This window comes from Symphalangus syndactylus, chromosome 1 (genome assembly GCF_028878055.3).
Source record: "Symphalangus syndactylus isolate Jambi chromosome 1, NHGRI_mSymSyn1-v2.1_pri, whole genome shotgun sequence".
NCBI lineage: Eukaryota > Metazoa > Chordata > Mammalia > Primates > Hylobatidae > Symphalangus > Symphalangus syndactylus.
Window position 1 is genome coordinate 86,129,727 of NC_072423.2, and position 24,293 is coordinate 86,154,019.

The 24,293-nt window shown below is 46.6% G+C and overlaps 1 protein-coding gene across 4 annotated transcripts; it reads left to right on the forward strand.

The window, feature by feature from the left end:
- The first annotated feature begins 2,796 nt into the window (after positions 1 to 2,796).
- On the forward strand, positions 2,797 to 19,596 carry SERPING1 (serpin family G member 1). Of its 4 annotated transcripts, none has more exons than XM_055295654.2 (8): positions 2,797 to 2,855; positions 3,382 to 3,454; positions 5,003 to 5,477; positions 7,149 to 7,283; positions 10,775 to 10,978; positions 11,173 to 11,312; positions 16,489 to 16,708; positions 19,076 to 19,596. In XM_055295654.2, the coding sequence occupies exons 2-8, from the start codon at positions 3,404 to 3,406 to the stop codon at positions 19,327 to 19,329; spliced, it is 1,479 nt and encodes a 492-aa protein (XP_055151629.1). In that variant the 5' UTR covers positions 2,797 to 2,855; positions 3,382 to 3,403; the 3' UTR covers positions 19,330 to 19,596. The 4 variants fall into 4 exon arrangements, with proteins under 4 accessions (XP_055151629.1, XP_055152336.1, XP_055150796.1 ...); XM_055296361.2 differs by lacking the exon at positions 2,797 to 2,855 and adding an exon at positions 3,145 to 3,243; XM_055294821.2 differs by lacking the exon at positions 2,797 to 2,855 and having other exon boundaries at positions 3,227 to 3,454.
- Positions 19,597 to 24,293: the final 4,697 nt, after the last annotated feature.

Here is a 24,293-nt window from a genome sequence, read left to right on the forward strand (position 1 = left end):
TTGATCTTGAACTCCTGACCTCAAGTGATCTGCCCACCTCAGCCTCCCAAAGTGCTGGATTACAGGCAGGAGCCATCACGCCCAGCCAAAAAATTTTTCTTAAGAAGGAAAACTAAAGGTGTTTAGTTTTTCACACTCTATAATGTGAGAGAGTTCAACCACAGCAACTTGTACCTTCAGTGTTAGAGGACTCACCTAGGAGAAAAACCTGATAAAAATGCTCTGAGTACAGGAAGAGCTTTAGTGAGAACTTGAAACTTGTTCAACATCAAGAAATTCACAGGGGAGAGAAGCCATGTGCACCTACAACATGATGGAAGAGGGCTTCTGGGGGTTCAACTCTCCTCAGTCACCAGAAGGAAAGGTCCTTGTTACAGAGAAATCCTAGACCTGCTCCCAGTGGGTAAAGGACTGAATTCACAACCTTACACTGATTGAATATCTCAACACCCACACTAGGGAGAAATTCCGCAAACATCCTGATTAAGTCCGTTTCAGCTCCAGCTTCAGCAGGCAGGGGAGACTTCACAAAGCAGACATCCTTAAAATGTCCAGAGTGCAGGAATGGCTTTGGCCAGAGAGCTATTATAGATGGCTGAAGGAGGTAGACCCACGAGCTGGGAAAACCTCTCCACTGGGGCTTTTTCACCCTGGAACTTTGGCCCACAAAGCATCGTACTCTTGCAGCTGGACCCAGAATATTCCCTTTGCTGTCTGCTTCAGGTTAGCCCCTGGTGTGTGTCAATAATTTGTAAGGGTTAATAAAGAATTGTGGGGTCAAACAGACCTGGTCCACATCCTGGCTCTGTCACTTACTGGCTTTGTGATATTAGGTAGATCAGTAAATTTCTCTGAGCCTCATTTTAACTTGTTTAGGATGGGATTAATGTAGCACCTACTTCATAGGTGATGAGAATTAGTGAGAGGATGAATGTAAACGCATGGTGAGCACTCAGTGAATTAGGTTGCTTTCCACCACCTTCTTTTCCTTTGGCTGACCCATTTCCCAGAATCCACAAGCTCATAGTCCCTTTGAGCCCACCAGCTTGAGCACTGGGGATGGAGAAGTGTTGTTTTGTGCACAGCTGTTTAAACGATGGCTCTGATGTTATATAACTTTCCCATGGCTTAGGAGGTTCCCAAATGGCTTCAGAGAATAAAGCACAAAGCTGGGGAAGACTCTTTCTGGATCTTGTCCAAGGACCCCCGAGGAGACACACAAATATTCTCCCTGTTTCTGTCCTTGGTCAGTCCCTTAGAGTAGTAGTTCTGGTGCTAGCAGCAAACTTTCCTGAATGCTCCAAACACAGCCAGAGGATAGGCCTGCAGTGAGATGATGATGGAACATGATAGCTATATTAGGTCATCAGAGACAACCTCTTTGTTTTGCAGATGAGGCAGAGTTATCAGATTTAGCAAAAATACAAAATGCCAATTATATTTGAATTTCAGATACACAACAACGACAAAAAAAATTTTTTTACCATAAGTATATTCCAATGTAAGCATTTTTACCATAAGTATATCCCAATGTAAGTTTTTTGTTTGTTTGTTTGTTTGTTTGTTTGTTTTTGAGACAGCAAGCGTCTTACTCTGTTGCCCAGGCTAGAGTGCAGTGGCATGATCAATGCTAACTGCAGCCTCGAACTCCTGGGCTTAAGGGATCCTCCTGCCTCAGTCTCCTAAAGGGCTGGGATTACAGGTATGAACCACCAGGACTGCCTACTTCCTGTGTTTTATCTGGCAATCCTTAGAGGACAGCTAGATGTCAGGGGGGAAAGCAACTTGCTGGCTCACACAGCCAGCCAGGTCTATTGTGGAGCCCTATTCACAAACACATACACCCCAGCTTTCAAGTTTTTAAATATTTATTTATTTAGTTATTTGTTTTTTGAGACAATCTTGCTCTGTCACCCAGGCTGGAGTGCAGTGGTGCAATTTTAGCTCACTGCAACCTCCACCTCCCAGACTCAAGTGATTCTCTGTGCCTCAGCCTCCCTAGTAGCTGGGACTACATGTGCACGCGCATGCCCTGCCCGGTTAATTTTTGTACTTTTAGAAGAAACGGGGTTTCCCCATGTTGGCCAGGGTGGTCTCAAACTCCTGACTTCAGGTGATCCACCCACCTCGGCCTCCCAAAGTGCTGGGATTACAGGCATGAGCCACCGTGCCCGGCTAGTTTTTTTTTTTTTTTTTTTTTTTTAATTACGGTGAATGCTTGCTGAGCTGGGTGCCTCACATTCCTTGTCTGTTATACAAGGAACTACTGATTATGGGTCTCTTCGAGCAAAAATGGCAGAACACCTTCAGGGCACAGGGGAGATGGGAGCAGGGATTAGGCTTCAGAATACTTCTCCAAATGAGGGTGATCAGGGCCCGACATTCCACTGCTCTAAGGCTCAGTATCTTAACTATCAAATGGGTACAATGGGGCACAAAGGGTTACTTTGAGGAATAACGGAGATGATCAATTTCCAAAAAGTTCATTCCTTTAAAAACTGCGGAGCACATTTTGTGTACATGCTGTTTTTATTGTTACTCATGAAGACGCGGGGGAAGCTTTGGTTGTGTAAAGCTGAGAACTGCACCCAAGCTTCCCCGTTCACCCCACCTACCAGAGGATTTGGGCTAAATTCCTGGCCTGGCCCACAAAGAAGACCAAGCGATCAGTCCCATCCCGTCCCATCCTGATTTACAGGAACTCACACCAGCGATCAATCTTCCTTAATTTGTAACTGGGCAGTGTCCTGGGCCAGCCAATAGCTAAGACTGCCCCCCCGCACCCCACCCTCCCTGACCCTGGGGGACTCTCTACTCAGTCTGCACTGGAGCTGCCTGGTGACCAGGAGTTTGGAGTAGGTTCGGTGCTGGGCAGGGGTGGGGAGTAGGGTGGAAAGCATGGAGTGAAGAGGTCTAGGGAGGGGGTCTCCTCACCCCCGGCCTTCCTGCCCGCCTTGATCTCGGGGGTCTCTATAGGCTTGCTTCCACCTGGGACTTCTGCCTCCTCCTACCCCAGCCCCTCCCGCCTCAGGCCTGTTGTGCTCAGCCCCCCAGGACCTCCCCTCTCCCACGCCTGTGGCCTCATTGTTTGGTTAAAGCAGGACCCCCTCCCCCCTCACCACCTCCCCTCCGACTGAACAGATGGACGGAGACCCGGGCCCGCGGGGCGAGGAAGGGCCAGCCGGTGCCGGGAAAAGGAAGCGGTTTGGGGAAAACAAAACAGAGGGAGGAGCCAGGGAGAAGGTGGCCCCAAGAGGGAGGAGGAGGGAATTCGCTAAAAGGGACTGGGGCCTGGGACGGAATGGGGGCGGGCCTCGGGCGGGGTGGGGGCCCTTGGGCTCCCAGGCTCGGAGCTGGCTCCGATGCTGGCTGGCTCCGCAGGTCTGCTGACGTCGCCGCCCAGATGGCCTCCAGGCTGACCCTGCTGACCCTCCTGCTGCTGCTGCTGGCTGGGGTATGTGGTCCCTTGTGGGATGGGGGACGGGGGTGGAGACGGAAGGAGGGATGGTGCGGGGTGCGGGCGGTGGCTGAGGATTAACCCTTCAGGCTCCGGGGAATGAGGAGAGCTCCTCTTGGGATCAACGAGTGTGATCCTTGCACACGCACTCGTAGTTGGTGGAAAGAGCTCAGGACTCAGACAGATTCAAGTTCTAATCTTAGCTGCGCTGCGTGGTCCTGAGGAAGTCACTTTTCCCAGCTTACTCCTCCTGATTTATAAAATGTTGAATAAACAGATCCCAGCCTGTCCACCAAGCAGGCTTGGCAGAAGGATTACATAGGGCAAGAAGATGGGAAGCATTTTGTGATATCAAAGCAAGAGTTTGCTGTAGAAAAGAGCTGTGGGGAGGAGAGGTTTGGCTGCTGTGACACAGACGGTGGTCCCAGGCTAGGGCCTGTGAATACAGAGAAGAATGGTAGCAAACATACCTGGGTCTGGGTGGGGGTCAATAGCAGTGAGAGGTCCCAGTGGTCTGGGAGGTCATGGACTAGAAATAAGGCTAAGAAGTGCGGGATCCCAGAAGAAAGGTAGGTAGGGGTGTGTGTATGTGCGTGTGTGTGTGTGTGTGTGTGTGCACGTGCAAGTTGGCATCACATACTCAGCAGATGATGTAGTTATGAGCAGGGAGTTTGGAATCAGAGACCTTGTTTTGATCCCTAGCTGTTTCTCCCATTTCTGTGAGATCCTGGACTAGTTAATATGCGTCAGCATGAGTTTCTCTACCTGTGAAATGGGGCTCATGCGTGGTTTCTCAGCAGAGGATCTGTTGACATTGGGGCTGGATAATTCATTGCTGAGGGGCTACCCTGTGCATCTTAGGATGTTTTGCAGTATCTCTAGCCTCTACACACTAGATTCTGGTAGCATCTTCCCTGCTGTCTCCCTATGATAATCAAAAATGTCTCCGGACGCTGCCAGATATCCCCTGGGAGTCAAAATTGTTTCAGAGCCACTGGCCTATACTACTTCTCTCTCCCTCCCTTCCTGCCTCCCTTCTTTCCTCCTTCCCTTTCTTCGTTCCCTTTCTAATGTGTATTGTTTTTCCACACCCACTAATGGGTTGCAACCCACAGTTTGAAAATTTACTGTTCTAAATCAAGGAGCACAAGTTCAAATGTCTGTACTAGCCAAACAAGTGAGTCCAACAGGTAGATATTTACAGGAAATTGCAAGAACATAGATAAATGACAACACTCAGCTTCACTGTTTGGAAAACAACTTCCTACAGGGCAGTAATTGGTCAGAGATTACAGAGTCCCTGACTACCACTTATCTTCTGCAGAGCACATTCCTGTGCACCCCCACCCTCACCCTGTATTGCCCCTTCTCTGAGGAATTAGTAGTGGTGGTTCCAAGACAGGTTGCTCACCTGCCACACTGTCAGAAATTACTCTCTTGTACAGGACATTTTCCACATCCACACCTTCTCTTCCTGCTTTGAGTATTTTGGAGGACTGTGCCTCGTAGTAAGAAAAAAATGAAACTCAGTTTCTTGAACCACAGGATAGAGCCTCCTCAAATCCAGATGCTACCAGCTCCAGCTCCCGGGATCCAGAGAGTTTGCGAGACAGAGGCGAAGAGAAGATCGCAACGACAGATGTCTCCAAGATGCTATTCGTTGAACCCGTCCTGGAGGTTTCCAGCTTGCCGACAACCAACTCAACAACCAATTCAGCCACCAAAATAACAGCTAATACCACTGATGAACCCACCACACAACCCACCATCCAACCCACCCAACCAACTACCCAGCTCCCCACAGATTCTCCTACCCAGCCCACTACTGGGCCCTTCTGCCCAGGACCTGTTACTCTCTGCTCTGACTTGGAGAGTCATTCAACAGAGGCCATGTTGGGGGATGCTTTAGTAGATTTCTCCCTGAAGCTCTACCATGCCTTCTCAGCAATGAAGAAGGTGGAGACCAACATGGCCTTTTCCCCATTCAGCATTGCCAGCCTCCTCACCCAGGTCCTGCTCGGTAAGACCCTGCTTGAATTCTCTCCAGGTCATTTGTTGGACACTCCCATAAGAGTCACCAACCAAGACACTTACAAAGCCATGCCTCTGGGAAGAAGCTGTAAAAATGGGCTATTATATATTGGGGGTGGGGTAGAGGGATGTATCTTTTCATTCTTGAACATTCCATCATTTCACAATGATGTAATAGGCACGATTGCTTGTAAAACCCTGTGACTACACAAGAACATATAAAACAAGGTCCCAGCCACTAACCATGTTTCATGGCAAGGAGAGGTGATAAGAAAGATGAAATCAGGTGCCATGGCTCACGCCTGTAATCCCAGCACTTTGGGAGGCCAAGGGCGGGTGGATCACCTGAGGTCAGGAGTTCAAGACCAGCCTGGCCAACATGGTGAAACCCTGTCTCTACTAAAAATACAAAAATTATCAGGGAGTGGTGGTGCATGCCTGTAATTCCACCTACTTGGGCAGCTGAGGCAGGAGAATCGCTTGAACCCGGGAGGCGGAGGTTGCAGTGAGCCGAGACCGCACCACTGCACTCCAGTCTGGGTGACAGAGCGAGACTCTGTCTCAAAAAAAAAAAAAAAAAATCATCAGAGATAGACCTAGAGTAGATGTGGTTAGTACTGCCTTCTAGCTCTGTGACCTTGGGCAGATCACTTTAACCTCTCTGAGCCTTGAGTCCTCTTGTGTAAAATAGTGATGATGCTATCTACCTCAAAAGATTAAGAAGCAGAAAGCCAGGCCGGGCGTGGTGGCTCACACCTGTAATCCCAGCACTTTGGGAGGCTGAGGCGAGCAGATCATGAGGTCGGGAGTTTGGGACCAGCCTGACTAACATGGTGAAACCCCGTCTCTACTAAAAAATAAAAAAATTAGCTAGGCGTGGTGGTGCACACATGTAACCCCAGCTACTCAGGAGGCTGAGGCAGGAGAATCACTTGAACATAGGAGGTGGAGGTTGCAGTGAGCCAAAATCATGCCACTGCACTCCAGCCTGGGAAGACTGAGTGAGACTCTGTCTCAAAAAAAAAAAAACAAAAAAAAAACAAAACAGATAGTCGTCTAGTGTCTGACTTAACGGGAGGTCAAAAAAATGTAAATCCTCTGCCATCTTGAGGGATTACTGTCAAGTCCCATTGGGTAATTACCCTAGGAATGGCACAAACAAATTACTACAAGCAGTGGGGAGAGAGCTATTACTCCCCAGAGAGAATTCTAAAAAGGCTACAGAATCTTTCTTGGCTGGGCACGGTAACTCATACCTGTAATCCTGGCACTTTGGGAGGCCAAGGCAGGAGTTCAAGACCAGCCTGGCCAACATGTTGAAACCCCATCTCTACTAAAAATGCAAAAATTAGCCAAGTATAATGGTGCATGCCTATTGTCCCAGCTACTTGGGAGGCAGAGGTGGGAGGATTGCTTGAACCCAGAGATTCAAGTGAGCTGAGATTGCACCACTGCATTCCAGCCTGGGCAACAGAACAAGACTCTGTCTCAAAAAAAAACAAAAAAAGAGAGAGAGAGAGAACACTTCCAGCTCAGATGATCTGTGATCCCCTCCAAAGCAGAGAATACCCTCCATTCCAGCCTGGTCCCCAACCCTCACTCCCAAGGAAGGCCCCCGACTCATCCTGCAAGTATCTTTCGTCTCTGCCCTTTGTTGCAGGGGCTGGAGAGAACACCAAAACAAACCTGGAGAGCGTCCTCTCCTACCCCAAGGACTTCACCTGTGTCCACCAGGCCCTGAAGGGCTTCACGACCAAAGGTGTCACTTCAGTCTCTCAGATCTTCCACAGCCCAGGTGAGTGCCCAGGAAGTGGCAGTGTCTGCAGAGGAGGGTCCTGAGAGGACTCTGAAGGGGGACCCAGTGCTGGGGAAAGAAAGGACAGAGGGAATATTGGAGCTACAGTATCAGGGATGGACTGCAGAGCAGGTGAAGACCTTGGCAGGAGCATCAGGTCACTCCAGGAACTGGATTGTTCTTCTAGTGAGACCTTAGGCAGGTCTCTGGCATTCATCAACTGCTTTAGAATAAAAAGAACCAGGCAAGTATGGTAAAATAGCGATGATGCTATCTACCTCAAAAGATTAAGAAGCAGAAAGCTGGGCCGGGCATGGTGGCTCTCATCTGTAAGTTCAAGGAGTTCAAGGTATGCTAGGACTTTGGGAGGCCAAGGCCTTCAAGACCAGCCTGGGCAACATGGCGAAACCCGTCTCTATTAAAAAAAAAAAAGTTGAGGGTATGGCTGGGCATGGTGGCTCACAGCTGTAATCCCAGCACTTTAGGAGGCCGAGGTGGGTGGATCACCTGAGGTCAGGAGTTCAAGACCAGCCTCGCCAACATGGCAAAACCCTGTCTCTATTAAAAATACAAAAATTAGCCTAGCATGGTGGCAGGCGCCAATAATCCCAGCTACTCAGGAGGCTGAGGCAGGAGAATTGCTTGAACCGAAGAGAGTGAAGGTTGCAGTGAGCCGAGATCATGCCACTTCATTCCAGCCTGAGTGAAAGAGCAAAACTCTCTCTCAAAAAAAAAAAGGAAGAAAGAAAAAAAGTCCAGGCGCAGTGACTCACACATGTAATCCCAACACTTTGGCAGGCCGAGGCAGGTGATTCACGAGGTCAGGAGTTTGAGACCCGTCTGGCCAACATAGTGAAACCCCGTCTCTACTGAAAATACAAAAAATTACCAGGGCATGGTGGTGTGCACCTGTAATCCCAGCTACTCAGGAGGCTGAGGCAGGAGAATCGCTTGAACCTGGGAGGTGGAGGTTGCAGTGAGCCAAGATTGCGCCACTGCACACCAGCCTGGACGACAGAGCAAGACTCCATCTCAAAAAAAAAAAAGTCCGGGCGCGGTGGCTCATGCCTGTAATCCCAGCACTTTGGGAGGCCGAGGTGGGCAGATCATGAGGTCAGGAGATCGAGACCATCCTGGCTAACAAGGTGAAATCCCGTCTCTACTAAAAAAATACAAAAATTAGCCAGGCATGGTGGCGGGCGCTTGTAGTTCCAGCTAGTTGGGAGGCTGAGGCAGGAGAATGGCGTGAACCCGGGAGGCGGAGCTTGCAGTGAGCCGTGATTGCGCCACTGCGCTCCAGCCTGGGCAACAGAGCGAGACTCCATCTCAAAAAAAAAAAAAATAGGGTGAGCAGGCCAGGCGCAGTGTCTCACGCCTGTAATCCCAGCACTTTGGGAGGCTGAGGTGGGTGGATCACTTGAGGTCAGGAGTTCAAGACCAGCCTGGCCAACACGAGGAAACCCTGTCTGTGCTAAAAATACAAAAATTAGCCAGGCATGGTGGCACATGCCTGTAGTCCCAGTAGGAGAATAACTTCAACCCGAGAGACAGAGGTTGCAGTCAGCCGAGATCGCACCACTGCATTCCAGCCTGGGTGACAGACGGAGACTCTGTCTCAAAAAAAAAAAAAGAAGAAGAAGAATAAGAATACCCATATGCATTCATTAATATATAGGGCTAGAGGGCTAGAGAGCTATAGACATAAATTAGACAAAAAAATTTTTTGCTCATTTTTGGGTCAAAGGAGTCTTGGGACTCATTCTTTTTATTTTTCTGTTATGTGAATTTGTTATCATTTACATGTATTATGTTATTAAGTGGGGAATAATGATAATACTAATAATAAACTTACAAAACGATCCAATGTAGTTGTTTTCAGACTTTGTTCCTCAGAGCCCTAGGACTTTGCAAAGCTGTTTCTGGAGTCATGGTGGGAGTGGAGTGTGGGGAGCCTGAGCGGTGGGGAAGGGTTCACCACTTCCTGTGAGAGGGAGACGGACCAGCTGGGCTCCGAGCTCCCCACCCAGCCTCAGCCAGGGCCCATTTTATGTTGTGGGCTTCAGACATGCCTTTGTTTGAAAGTAGTTCTGCTGCTTTAAAATGTTTGATAACCATTGAACTAATCTACCCACATCCCTTTTTAAAAAAAAGGAAAACTTTTTTTTAAGCTTTTTTTTTTTTTTTTTAACTATAAAAACAATACTCAGGTCTGGCTCAGTGTGCCTGTAATTCCAACACTGAGAGGCTGAGGTAGGAGGATTGCTTGAGGCTAGAATTTCGAGGCTAGCTTCTGGGCAACATAGACAGACCTCATCTCTACAAAAAATTTTTAAAATTATCCGGGTGTGGTGTGTGCCCGTAGTTCCAGCTATGAAGAACTGAGACAGGAGGATTGCTTGAGCCAAGGAATTCAAAGTTAGAGTGAGCTATGTTTATGCCTCTGTACTCTAGCTTGGGTGACAGAGTATGATCCTGCCTCTAAAAAAAAAAATTAAATTTAAATTTAAAAAACTCACCTATCACCCCATCATCTGAAAAACACCCTCTTTTAGATGTGGGAAAAACATGGCTCAGAGGTGTTCAAGAAATGTTGCGTTTATTTATTACTTACAAAGCTGTAAGTCAGCTTTATCTGCTGTCTTGCTAGGCTGGTGAAAAAAATGTAACAGCATTCAATATTAGGGCTTCTATCCCCATCTAGCTGCACCCTGGAGCTGTGCCAAGCAAGGTTCTTGGTCTTATGTTGTACTTAGGCATCAGCAAAGTCTGGGAAAATATCTCTTTTTTTTTTTTTTTTTTTGAGACAGAATCTCACTCTGTCGCCCAGGCTGGAATGCAGTGGCGCCATCTCAGCTCACTGCAACCTCCGTCTCCCGGATTCAAGTGATTCTCCTGCCTCAGCCTCCCGACTAGCTGGGATTACAAGCTGGTCTTAAACTCCTGGCCTCCAGTGATCCACCCACCTTGGCCTCCCAAAGTGCTGAGATTACAGGTGTGAGCCACCATGCCCAGCTGGGAAAATATCTTTAATCTACTTAGTCCTAGAAAAATTATCTTTCAAGTGCCTTTTTTTTTTTTCCAGTGGACTGAAGGCTTTTGGAGAGCAAAAGCCAGGAAGTTTTGCCACAAACTTCCACTGAGGCCAGGAAGCAGAGTCTATTCCATGCCAAATTAAGGGAAGAAAAGAGGGAAAATCTAGGCAAATGGAATTTAATATCTCAAAAAGATTATCTTGCCAAGCCATAGTCACATAGCAAGCTGAGGCAGGAGAGGCTTGGGGCTACTTCTCTTGTTCTTGGTTCTGGGTTTGCCTTCTTTGGGCCTTATTTACCACATCTGTAAGAGGAGTGGGCTGGACCGTGCTCCACCACTCCATATTCACTAAGTGAGCAGACAGAACCATAGGAAGCATGCTCAGCTCTCAAATCTTGCTCATGGAAAGAACGACGTGTTCGGGGGACTCATGCCTCCCTTTCTCAACATACCCCCAGACCTGGCCATAAGGGACACCTTTGTGAATGCCTCTCGGACCCTGTACAGCAGCAGCCCCAGAGTCCTGAGCAACAACAGTGATGCCAACCTGGAGCTCATCAACACCTGGGTGGCCAAGAACACCAACAACAAGATAAGCCGGCTGCTAGACAGCCTGCCCTCCGATACCCGCCTTGTCCTCCTGAATGCTATCTACCTGAGTGGTAAGGGCGCCCTTAGCCAGTTAGTCTTCCCATTCTGGGTCCTTCTTCCCCTCCTGGCTTCAAAGCCCACTTAACCCCAAGTTCTACAATGGGATCTCAATGTCCCTGCCCCACTCTTTGCTAACAAGGCTTTTAGCTCCTCTTCATCCTTTTCCTACCTGCATTAGAGCAACCCTCCCACCTCTTCCCTCTAGCCAAGTGGAAGACAACATTTGATCCCAAGAAAACCAGTATGGAACCCTTTCACTTCAAAAACTCAGTTATAAAAGTGCCCATGATGAATAGCAAGAAGTACCCTGTGGCCCATTTCATTGACCAAACTTTGAAAGCCAAGGTAAGTTCTTAACCTTTCCTTCTCCTGTTTGAAACCTACTTGAGTCTCCTGACTTTTTTTCTGCTGTGGTCCCATCATTTTGGGGTACATGCTTACAAATTCATCATTTCTACTCCTTCCATCTGTATTTCCACCCTATCTTTTCTCCTTCTCCTTTCTCTAGCCTTGGCCAAGGCAGACATTGTATATTTTAGGCTGGAAACAGGATTCTGAAGTTTCTTCATGCATCTCTACTACATTGAATGGCAAAATGTGAGTCGTGTTCCTATTCTACACATCTGTTTCTTTTTCCAGTCAACTCATCAGAAGACCCTGGTGGCTTAGCAAGTCCTGTGTGAGTGTGGGTACCTGTGTACAGCATACATATACATGTGTACACGTGTATAAGTATATCTTTGTATATGCGTATATGTGGTAAGTGCATGTGTGCACATGAGTTAAATGGCTTAAGTGCATTAGCAGAAATTGAACAATTTAGTTTGATGAGTAGGGAGGGTGAGAAGAAAGAATATGGAGCCCAGAGGATCCCAATTGGTAAGCTATCTCATGCCCAGTTACCAGATATTTCCATCTTTTTAGGATGGCAAAACACAGACCTATGAGATAGAAAACAGTAAGAGACAATGTCTCAGTACCTGGCTAAGAAACAAAGGCTGTGTTCTTGGAACATGCTAGGCTTGGTTCCACATTGGGAGCTTTCTTTAGCTTTTCTTTCTGCCTGGATCCCTCTTCACTCAGATCCTCACATAGCTTGTTCCTTCTTGTCATTTGGGTGTCAGCTCAGAGGTCACCTTGGTGGAGAAGTCTTCTCCCCATTAAAGCAGCCTCCTCCTCACCCTGTGATATCACTGCTGTTTTATGATATTCATGACACTCATCACCATCTGAAATTATGTCATTTATTTGCTTATTTGCTTAGGATATTGTCTGTCTCCCTAAGATACTGTCTCTCTACTTGAATACAGGAAACTGTCTTGTTTCCTTCTGTATCTGTAGTGCCTAGAACAATGCCGCCTGTCATAGGTGCTCATTCAATGTTTGCTGAATAAATGAATGAATGAAATAGAGGGTGCCAAAGGGAGCTACTCATTTAGTAAAAGTGGCTGGAAGACTTCATAGAGGAGGTTTTTTCTTGAGACAGGGTCTCACTCTGTCACTCAAGCTGGAGTGCATTGACACGATCTCAGCTCACTGCAATCTCTGCCTCCCGGGTTCAAGCAGTTCTCCTGCCTCAGCCTCCCAAGTAGCTGGGACTACAGGTGCCCACCACCACACCTGGCTAGTTTTTGTATTTTTAGTAGAGACGGGGTTTCATTCTGTTAGCCAAGCTGGTCTCGAACTCCTGACCTCAAGTGATCCACACCCTCAGCCTCCCGAAGTGCTGGGATTACAGGCGTGAGCCACAGTGCCTAGCTGAGGAGGTTATTTTTGACCATTCTTTGCTCACTTATTTATCCACTCATCTACTTATCCACCCGTCTATCCATCCCTATCTAATGTATTTGAGCATTCATGACTCATTTAGCAGAACCAGGATAGCGTGTATAAGGCACAGAAGAGTGAATATATGTGACAGGTCCAGGGCATTGTTCAGATTCAAGATACGTCGGGGGAGTTATAAATATGAGATTTTTTCAAATCAGTTGGAATAGCTATTTAATCAAAGCCATAGATGTTAGGTAGAAAGTAGGAATTAAGAACTTAAAAAGTTAGATTTAAATGTAACTATTTGAATTATAAGAACAAGTATTTCCTCTCTAGAAATGTTTTTAAAGTTTCACGCAAAACTCTAAACCAAAAATCATTGTAAAAATCCCTTGGGAATAGACTGTTGTAACCATTGAGGTGAGGTGATAGGTTAAGGTGAGCATTCTGGACATATAATATCAATAATAAATATTCAAATACAAAGGAGGTATAATATGAAGAGTAATTTCTATCTCCCCAAGCCAATATGAGTTTTGTTTGTTTGTTTTTCTTTTGAGATAAAGTCGCATTCTGTTGCCCAGGCTGGAGTGCAGTGGCACAATCCCAGCTCTCTGCAACCTCTGCCTCCCAGGTTCAAGCGATTCTCCTGCCTTAGCCTCCCCAGTAGCTGGGATTATAGGTGCCTGCCACCACTCCCAGCTAATTTTTGTATTTTTAGTAGAGATGGGGTTTCACCATGTTGGCCAGGCTGGTCATGAACTCCTGACCTCAAGTGCTCGTCCCACTTCGGCCTCCTAAAGTGCTGGCATTACAGGCGTGAGCCACTGCACCCAGCCTGAGTTTTTTTTTTTTTTTTTTTTTTTAAGCCAAAGGAGGAGGAGTAGTTTTGTGCACAAAAGCCACTATTTATGTTCCTTAGGTTTTAAACAGATAGTTAATTTAATGTACTAACAAATGCAAAATTAAAATTTTACTTATGCTTTTTAATTTTAAGCTGAACTTGCTACATTAAGAGTAGGGTGATTTGGCTGGGCGTGGTGGCTCATGCCTATAATCCCAGCACTTTAGGAGGCTGAGGCAGGTGGATCACTTGAAGCTAAGAGTTTGAGACCAGCCTGGCCAACATGGTGGAACTGTCTCTACTGAAAACACAAAAATTAGCCAGGCATGGTGGCGCATGTCTGTAATCCCAGCTACTCAGGATGCTAAGGCACAGAATCACTTGAACCTGGGAGGCAGAGGTTACAGTGAGCCAAAATCGTGCCACCGCACTCCAACCTGGGCAACACAGCAAGACTCTGTCTCAAAACACAAAAAAAGAATAGGCCGGGTGCAGTGGCTCACGCCTGTAATCCCAGCACTTTGGGAGACCAAGGCAGGTGGATCACCTGAAGTCAGGAGTTCGAGACTAGCTTGGCCAACATGGTGAAACCCCATCTCCATTAAAAATACAAAAAATAAGCCGGGTATGATGGTGCACGCCTGTAATCCCAGCTACTTGGGAGACTGGGACAGAAGAATCGCTTGAACCCGGGAGGCGAAGGTTGCAGTGAGCCAAGATCATGCCACTGCACTCCAGCCTGAGCGACAGAGTGAGACCTTGTCTCAGAAAAAAAAACAAAAAAGCATGATTTTTATATAAAAACACTCTCATTTGTTCTTGAATTAATTGCCATATTGAACAGATTAAACTCCTTTAAACCATTTTTTCTATCTACAAACATAATTAGTATTCCCATAAGCATTTTAAGCTCCCTTTAAAAATTTAATATGCTCGATTTTCTTTTTTCTTTTATTTATTTATGTAGTTTTACCAGACAAGGTCTTACTCTATCACCCAGTCTGGAGTACAGTGACACAATCATAGCTTACTGTAACCTCAAGCTCCTTAGGATGAAGCAATCCTCCCACCTTAGCCTCTTAAGTAGCTGAGATTCCAGGCATGAGCCACCTCACCTAGCTGATTTTCTTTTTAAACACATCTAATACCTGACAGGCTGTAATTACGACTCTGCTTGGCCATATCATCCTAGCACCTAAAGCTCACTTGTAAACTGAAAATTAAATTTGAAGAGTGAATTAACTTCTAGCCAACATTCCAATATCATTCTCACACTTAATGAAATTATCCTACAACTTTGCTTAAAAGCATAAAACTAGCATGTCAGATTCTCTTAAAAATTACAATCACTATTTTAAATAACAAACATACAGGTTACCCTGAACTTAACACCTGGTTTTAACATGATGAAGTTGGTTTCTTTTGTCATTCCTATACTAAATTCTAAATCTTCCTGGCACTTAAGGATATTTACCCAAGGAAGGGGGTGAGATTTACCAGCTCCGGTAAACCGAGGTTACTGGCTTGAAAATTCAAGACCACAACATGGTAAATTTTTCTTCAGAGATTCAAGGTTCATACATAGGACTTGAAGGGCACATGCTACTCAAATGAGTATATCCAACTTGAGTCCTATGTCAACAGGGACCCCATGTCCATCCTCTTCAGTCGAAATTGGCTTACAACCTACTTCTTCTGGGCTATTCGGGTTTCAACAATTGATTGCTTTCAGTTAATTTCTTTATTGCCCAGTTGAATTCTGCATTCTCCTAGATTCTTTTTGTTCCTTCAGCCTCAATCATAATACCATTTAATGACAGTCTCATATCCTGTTAGACTAGGGTTTCTCAGCCTTGGCACTATTGACATATTGGGTCAGATAATTCTTTGTCCTGTGCATTGCAGAATTTAGCATCATTCTTAGCTTCTACTCACTAGAAGCCAGTAGCACTGTGTGCACATCCTCCTTGCCCCCTGCCAGCTATGACAACCAAAATGTCTTCAGACATTACCAAATGTCCACCGAGAGGCAAATTCACTCTGAGTTGACAACCCCCGTATTAAACCCAGGGGCCCTGCACTTCTCACATACTTTTGTCTGGTCACCAGTTGAAAGTCCTTCTTCTTTTTTTTTTTTCTTTTTTTGAGATGGAGTCTCACTCTGTCACCAGGCTGGAGTGCAGTGGCATGATCTCGGCTCACTGCAACCTCCGCCTCCCGGGTTCAAGCAATTCTCCTGCCTCAGCCTCCTGAGTAGCTGGGATTACAGGCATGTGCCACCACCCAGCTAATTTTTGTATTTTTAGTAGAGATGGGGTTTCATCATGGTGGCCAGGATGGTCTCAATCTCTTGACCTCGTGATCTGCCCACCTCGGCCTCCCAAAGTGCTGGGATTACAGGCGTGAGCCACCGTGCATGGCCAAAAGTCCTTCTAATAGCAAAGTGGAAAGGTAGGCTGTGAACAATCTTGAATGCCATACTAAGATTTGTACCTAATCTCATAGGCAGTGAAGAGCCATCAATAGTTTTTAAAGAGGCTGACCTGATAACTCCAGCGGTTCAATGTGCATGCTATATACTATATGCTCAACACACTTGGAAGGAAGGGAACAGGGCTCAGAGAAATCAAATCAGTTGCCCATATTACATAGCTCGTCAGTGGTAGAGTCAGGGTATAATCAGAAACTCATGCTCCTTCCTCTACCTCTCCCCAGCACAGAGTTAGATCAGCACTGTTCACCCAGCTGGTATCCCCATTTCTTGGTAAAGCCTGGAAGCCTAGGTCTGACTGCTGCTCTTTGAAATACAGACTGTGGGAGCAGACTGCAGGATAGCCTGTGACAGAGGGTGGGGCCAAGAGAGAGATGCGGTGGGAAGACTGTTAACGTGCATCTCTTATTTTCTAGGTAGGGCAGCTGCAGCTCTCCCACAATCTGAGTTTGGTGATCCTGGTACCCCAGAACCTGAAACATCGTCTTGAAGACATGGAACAGGCTCTCAGCCCTTCTGTTTTCAAGGCCATCATGAAGAAGCTGGAGATGTCCAAGTTCCAGCCCACTCTCCTAGCACTACCCCGCATCAAAGTGACGACCAGCCAGGATATGCTGTCAATCATGGAGAAATTGGGTGAGCTCTGGCAGCTTGGGGTTACTCCCAGGCCATCAGAGGAGAAAGGGGGGAATCCCTAAGATGTAGTTAGCATTCTCTAGAGTATTCTTTACATCCATAATCTCAGTTTGTCCTGCAACCCTGCAAGTTAGAGGGGTAGATGCTATTATCCCATTGGATCATTGTGGAAATGGAGGCTCAGAAGTTTTATGTGACTTACCCAAAGATTCCATGATTTACCCTTGAGCTAGTCAGAGGCAAACCAGAACACTGATCAAGGTCTCCAGCTCTCCTGAGTTTTTTCTGTGGTTCCTTGTGACATAGGCAGTGGAACAGTGGGACAGGTAACCAAGTGAATTATGGATGCTCCTTCCCCAGACACTTTTCAAAACAGTCAACCACACCATGGATATGCAAGAAGCTATCTGAAAGTGCAGGTCTGGAGGCTTCTGAGTTTACAAGAGACAACAGAGACTCCATTTTCTTTCTTTTTTTTCTTTTTTTTTTTTTGGGGGGGGGACGGAGTCTCACTCTGTCACCCAGGCTGGAGTGCAGTGGTGCGATCTCTGCTCACTGCAAGATCCGCCTCCTGGGTTCATGCCATTCTCCCGCCTTAGCCTCCTGAGTAGCTGGGACTACAGGTGCCCTCCATCATGCCCAGCTAATTTTGTTTTTGTATTTTTAGTAGAGACGGGGTTTCACTGTGTTAACCAGGATGGTCGCAATCTCCTGACCTCGTGATCCACCCATCTCGGCCTCCCAAAGTGCTGGTATTACAGGCGTGAGTCACCACACCCAGCCCAGAGACTCCATTTTCTAACCTTTGTTTTTTCGTTTGTTTGTTTGTTTTTGAGATGGAGCCTCACTCTGTCACCCAGGCTGGAGTGCAGTGGCATGATCTTGACTCACTGCAACCTCCACCTCCTGGGTTCAAGCGATTCTCCTACCTCAGCCTCCCAAGTAGCTGGGATTACAGGCACCTACCACCATGCCCAGCTAATTTTTTTGTATTTTTAGTAGAGCTGGGGTTTCACCATGTTGGCCAGGCTAGTCTTGAACTCCTGGCCTCAAATGATCCGCCCACCTTGGCTTCCCAAAGTGCTGGGATTACAGGTGTGAGCCACCATGACCAGCCTCATTTTCTAACCTTTGAGCTCATGTCCAGCCCTGTCACTTCATTTCTTGTTAGAGAACTTGACCACCTAATACATGATTCCATTTCCTTGTATATGTCATCTGTGTAGGAAGAAAACCTCTTTTTTATTTTCATTCAACACTTCTGGCCACCAAATAGGTGTGGGAGTGTTTTCTAAGCAATTCTCCAGTTCTCTGGGGACACCAACTGGGTGTCCTACAATTGAATCCAATTCTAACACACTACCTGGAAATAACATCAGATCCTGTGCATTTTAAGGGCTCAAGCCCATCAAATTTCCCCCGTTTCCAATGTCAGTTACAAGACCGGGTTGTCACCTGTGCATCAGACCAACCAGCTCTAATTTGGAGGTTCCCACAACTCCCTGCTAGGGTTTCATCATTTGCTAGAATAGCTGACAAAACTCAGGAGACACTTAAGTTTACTGGTTTATTATATAAAGGATTAAGTAAAGGATACAGATGAACAGCCAGATGAAGAGATACATAGGGCAAAATCTAGAAGGGTCCTGGTGTCTATCCTGTGGGACACATGTATGTGTTCACCAACCAGAAACTCTCAGAACCCTGTACTTTAGGAGGTGTCATCATGTAGGCATGATTGATTATTACCCAATCTCCAGCTCCTCTCTTCTCCCCAGAGGATGGATAGAGGGGCTGAAAGTTCCAAGCTTCTAATCACACTTGGTCTTCCTGGTGACCAGCCCCGATCCACGAGCCGGCAGGAGTAGCCTCATTAGCACAAAAGGCATTCCTATGACCCAGGAAATTCCAAGGGATCTAGTAGCTCTGTGTCAGGAACTGGGATCGGAGACCAAATATTAGATGGTCTAATATTTGGAGCTAAAGATGCTCCTATAGCATATTTTCCCATTATTTCACAGCATCATAGCATTGCATATAACCTCATTTTTTCATATATGACCTATCTCTGATCTATTACCTCACTTCCAAGGTCCTGGGAGACAAGGAGGCAATGACATCATTTTTCAGGGTTGTTTTAGGGATGGGGGGCAAGGCTTCTCACCTTGAGAGAGAGTGGCAGTGTTGGGCCCACTAATAGAGGATCCCACGAACTGCCAGAGGGTACAGTACGTAATCTGGCAAACAAGGGAAGAGGAAGAGAGCACTGGGACTCAGGATGAACCCAGAGAATTCAGGACAAAGGTCTCCATCAGCTGAGGGTGTCATGCCGGCCTCTGACTCTGTTTTTCTCCGGTTTTGCCCTAGAATTCTTCGACTTTTCTTATGACCTTAACCTGTGTGGGCTGACAGAGGACCCAGATCTTCAGGTTTCTGCGATGCAGCACCAGACAGTGCTGGAACTGACAGAGACTGGGGTGGAGGCGGCTGCAGCCTCTGCCATCTCTGTGGCCCGCACCCTGCTGATCTTTGAAGTGCGGCAGCCCTTCCTCTTTGTGCTCTGGGACCAGCAGCACAAGTTCCCTGTCTTCATGGGGCGAGTATATGACCCCAGGGCCTGAGACCTGCAGGATCAGGTTAGGGCGAGCGCTACCTCTCCAGCCTCAGCTCTCAGCTGCAGCCCTGCTGCTGCCTGCCTGGACGTGGCCCCTGCCACCTCCTGCCTCAGGTGTCTGCTATCCACCAAAAGGGCTCCCTGAGGGTCTGGGCAAGGGACCTGCTTCTATTAGCCCTTCTCCATGGCCCTGCCACGCTCTCCAAACCACTTTTTGCAGCTTTCTCTAGTTCAAGTTCACCGGACTCTATAAATAAAACCTGACAGACCATGACTTTCTCTGCTTTGTCTTTGTTGTTTTTTTTTTTTTAATTTTTATTTTTTTTAGGCAGGGTCTCGCTCTGTCACCCAGGCTAGAGCACAGTGGTGAGATCATGGTTCACTGCAGCCTTAACCTCCTGAGCTCAAGCAATCCTCCCACCTCAGCCTCCTATGTAGGTGGGACCGCATGGGCTTGCCACCATGCCCAGCTAATTTTTAAATTTTTTGTAAAGACAGGGTCTTACTATGTTGCCTAGGCTGGTCTCCAACTCCTGGGCTCAAGCAATCATCCTAACACAGCCTCCCAAAATGCTGGGATTATAGGCATGAGCCATCACACCATACCTCACCTTTGCCTTTGAATATCAGCTGCTTCAATATTAAAGGACAAGAGCTCCCATGGTTCCTGTATCAGCCAGCTATTGCTGTATAATAAGTCATGTTAAACTTAGTGGCTTCAAACAGCAACCCTTTGTTATTTTATGTTAAGTTTCAGAGTTGACTAGGTGGTTTTGCTGATCTGGGCTGAACCTGGCTGATCTTCCCTGGGCTCATTCATACATCTGTAAGGTATAGTTGTTGGGTTGGTTAGGGGATGATTGGTCTTCTGTGGCCTCAGCCAGGACACCAGGACAACTTGGCTCTTCTACATGTCTTGTATGTCCTTCCAACAGGCTAGTCTGTAATGAAAAGAGTCAAACAGGCAGTCTCTTTTTGTTTACCATTGTCCTGCAGCCAAAGCAAATCACAGGACCAAACCTAGAGTTAGACTGGAAAAGCACTACAAAGTGACAGGGCAAAGAGACATTAATTGGGGACTATTCATGCGATCCATTTCTCACAGCCCCTATCTTGCTTATTTGTCTGCGACAACTCTGACAACAATAATGACAGTAGCTAACATTGGGAACATAGACAGGCAGTCTGCTAAGAGTTTTGCAGGCATTTAATCTTCACAATAAATTTATATGGTAAATTCAGAGAGGCTAAGTCTTGTTCAAAGTCTTGTAGTTAGGAAATGATGAAACTGAGATTTAATAGCACCTCTTATGGCTCTTTTTTTTTGAGACGAAGTTTCGCTTTTGTTGCCCAGACTTGAGTACAATAGCACAATCTCGGCTCACTGTAACCTCTGCCTCCTGGGTTCAAGTGATTCTCCTGCCTCAGCCTCCCAAGTAGCTGGGATTACAAGCATGCACTACCCCACCAGGCTAATTTTGCATTTTTAGTAGAGACAGGGTTTCTTTTTTTTTTTTTTTTGAGACGGAGTGTGGCTTTGTCGGCCAGTCTGGAGTGCAGTGGTGCAATATTGGCTCACTCAACCTCCACCTCCCAGGTTCAAGTAGTTCTCCTGCCTCAGCCTCCCAAGCAGCTGGGATTACAGGCACGCGCCACCACGCCCAGCTAACTTTTGTATTTTTAGTAGAGACGGGGTTTCACCATATGGACCAGGCTGGTCTCAAACTCCTGACTCCAAGTGATCTGCCCACCTCAGCCTCCCAAAGTGCTGGGATTACAGGTGTGAGCCACTGCACCCGGCCTAGTGAAAACAATCTTCTTTACTCAGTCTACCAACTCAAATACCAATCTCTTCAGGAAACAGCCTCACAGACACACCCAGAAATGGTATCTTACCAGTTGTCTGGGCATCCCTTAGCCCAGTAAAATTGACACATAAATTTAACACCTTCCCTTCTCAGTTTCCCAAAGTCAATTTCTCAGGCTGCTGGGAAGACCCCAAATTCCTGTCTGGGTGGGTCCCGCTTTGATTCTTATGTGAGGAACTGTTGAAAGCAAAGGCATCCCCCAAATTCAGGAAGATTCCCCTCTCCTTGGGGAGATCCTGACATGATGAAGCTGGTGCTCAGCACCAACCTGAATTGTAAACTAACAAAGTCAGGAGGTGGAAGGTGATTCTGACCCCTGTGGGGGTCAAATCTCTTTGACCCTTCCAATCATGCTGAGCCCGGTAATGTTCCCGTTTGTGAAATGATGAAGCCAAAACTCAGAGAGGTTAAGTAACTATCCAAAGGTCAGACTGCTGCAAATCGATCCCACATTATCCAAACTCAAGTGTAGTAGATAACTTATTTGGGCAGGGTTATTTCCTTTCTGCCCAAACTTGACTATAACTTAAATCTATGTCTTCTTACTCCCTACACCATGTGACCCTACAGAGCTTATCAAAGTGTCTTGCACTTAAAAAAAAAAAAAAAACTATGGAGGCCGGGCATAGTGGCTCATGCCTATAATGCCAGCACTTTGGGAGACGGAGGCAGGCAGATAACTTGAGGCCAGGGTTTTGAGACCAGCCTGGGCAACATGGTGAAACCCTGTCTCTATTAAAAAATACAAAAATGAGCCGGGTGTTGCGGTGCATGCCTGCAATCCCAGCTACTCGAGAGGCTGAGGGATGAGAATCACTTTAACCTGGAAGGCAGAGGTTGCAGTGAGTCGAGATTGTACCACTCCACTCCAGCCTGGGTGACAGAGCGAGAGACTGTCTCAAAAAAAAAAACTATGAAATGAATGAGTTATCATATCCAGGTAGAGGGAAAGAGGAGATTCCCACCCATCTGGAAAGCAGAGAAAAATCTGGAAATGAAGAGAATTTATTTATTTATTTTATTTTTTGAGACAGTGTCTTGCTCTATCGCCCAGGCTGGAGTACAGCAGCTTAAACATGGTTCACTGCAGCCTTGACCTCCTGGGCTCAGGTGATCCTTCCACTTCAGCCTCCTGAGTAGCAGAGACCACAGGTGTGCACCACCACGCCTGGCTAAATTTTTTGTTTTTTATAAAGACAGGGTCTCAGCTGGGCACGGTGGCTCACGCCTATAATGCCAGCACTTTGGGAGGCCAAGGCAGGTAGATCACCTGAGGTCAGGAGTTCGAGACCAGCCTGGCCCACATGGTGAAACCTCGTCTCTATTAAAAATACAAAAATGAACAAGGCGTGACGGCAGGCAAGTGTAATCCCAGCTACTTGCGGGCTGAGGCAGGAGAATCGCTTGAACCCAAGAGGTGGAAGTTGCAGTGAGCTGAGATCACGCCACTGCACTGGGGGATAGAGCAAGTCTTTGACTTGGAAAAAAAAAGTCTCACCATGTTGCCCAAGCTGATCTGGAACTCCTGGGCTCAAGAGATCCTCTAGCTTTGGCCTCCCAAAATGTTGGGATTACTGGTGTGAGCCACCACGCCCAAGATAATTTAAATATTTTCTCTTCTGAAGCTTTTCTTATAAGAGGGCATGTGTCACTTTTTTTCTTTGTTTAAAACAATGAACATTTATTTTGCTTTGTTTTGTTGTTTTTGTTTTTGTTTTGAGACAGAGTCTTGCTCTGTCTTGCCCAGGCTGGAGTACAGTGACACAATCTCGGCTCGCTGCAGCCTCCACTTCCCAGGTTCAAGCGATTCTCCTGTCTCAGCCTCCCGAGTAGCTGGGACTACCAGCGTGTGCCACCACGCCTGGCTAATTTTTGTATCTTTAGTGGAAACGAGGTTTCACTATGTTGGCCAGGCTGGTCTCGAACTCCTGACCTCAGGTGATCCGCCCGCCTTGGCCTCTCAAAGTGCCGGGATTACAGGTATGAGCCACCGTGCCTGGCTTGAACATTTATTTTGCTAATGAGTCGTTGAGTCAGTGTGGGCTTGGCAGATCTAGGGTAGCCTCGGTTATGTACCTGCTACAGTCAGCTGGGGGTTAGCTGAAGGTTTGATGAGGTTTGATTTCACTGAGCTTGCATAGGCTCTTTCACATGTTTTGGACTTTGGCTGGGATCAATCAGCTGACCAATTCTGATCCAAGTGATCTCTGGTCTTCCAGGAAGCTAGTCTGGCTTATTCACATGAAGGTTGCAAAAGTACAAGAAAGCAAGCAGAGGCATGCATGCAAGGCCTCTTGAATCCGAAGCTAGGAACTACTAGAACATCACTTCTGCCTCATTCTAGCAGCCAAAGCAAGTTACCAGACCAGTTTAGATTCAAGGTAAGGAAAGAATCTCTACCTGAAAAGACCTGCAAAGTCATTCTGCTAAGGGCATTAATATAAGGAAATGTGAATAATTCTGGCCACTTTTCCAGTATACCATATGTGGTCTTACATAGTTCCAAACAACTATTAGCAACTTTCCCCAGCAACCTGCTGCTCTATTTTTCCCTAAAGGATCAAGGGCTTTTGTCAAGATCATAATAATATTAGAAACACTTTGTTACATGAAGTTTCAAGTCGTTTGCATATAAATTGAATCATCTGTTGCATATTTAACAATCTCTGGCTCTTCCAGCTGCCTGTGTTGTAGAATAAATTATTATAAATACACAGCTGCCTGAGTATTTATAATAATAAATAAATAAATTATCTTCATTTCCATTTCCCTTGAGAAAGATAGACAGAGGGCTATGCACTCATAGACACACACACACACACACACACACACACACACCCTTACAACCCCCAACTTTCTGCCCTGTCCTGCAATTCTACTCTGGGGTAGACAAAGGCCTGTATGTCCACAGATCCATTTTCAGTGATCTGTTTCCTATCCCCAACTGTACACTCCTCCACACGTGGATTTGCTTGGGGAAGAACCTTAACGTGAGATTAGGGTTCCATTGCAATGAGTCTTTGCTGCCACTTGGTGTCACTGTTGAAGCCTTGTCCTGCATAGCCCCATGGACACTTGCCTTTTCAGGGAGATGTTTTTGCTC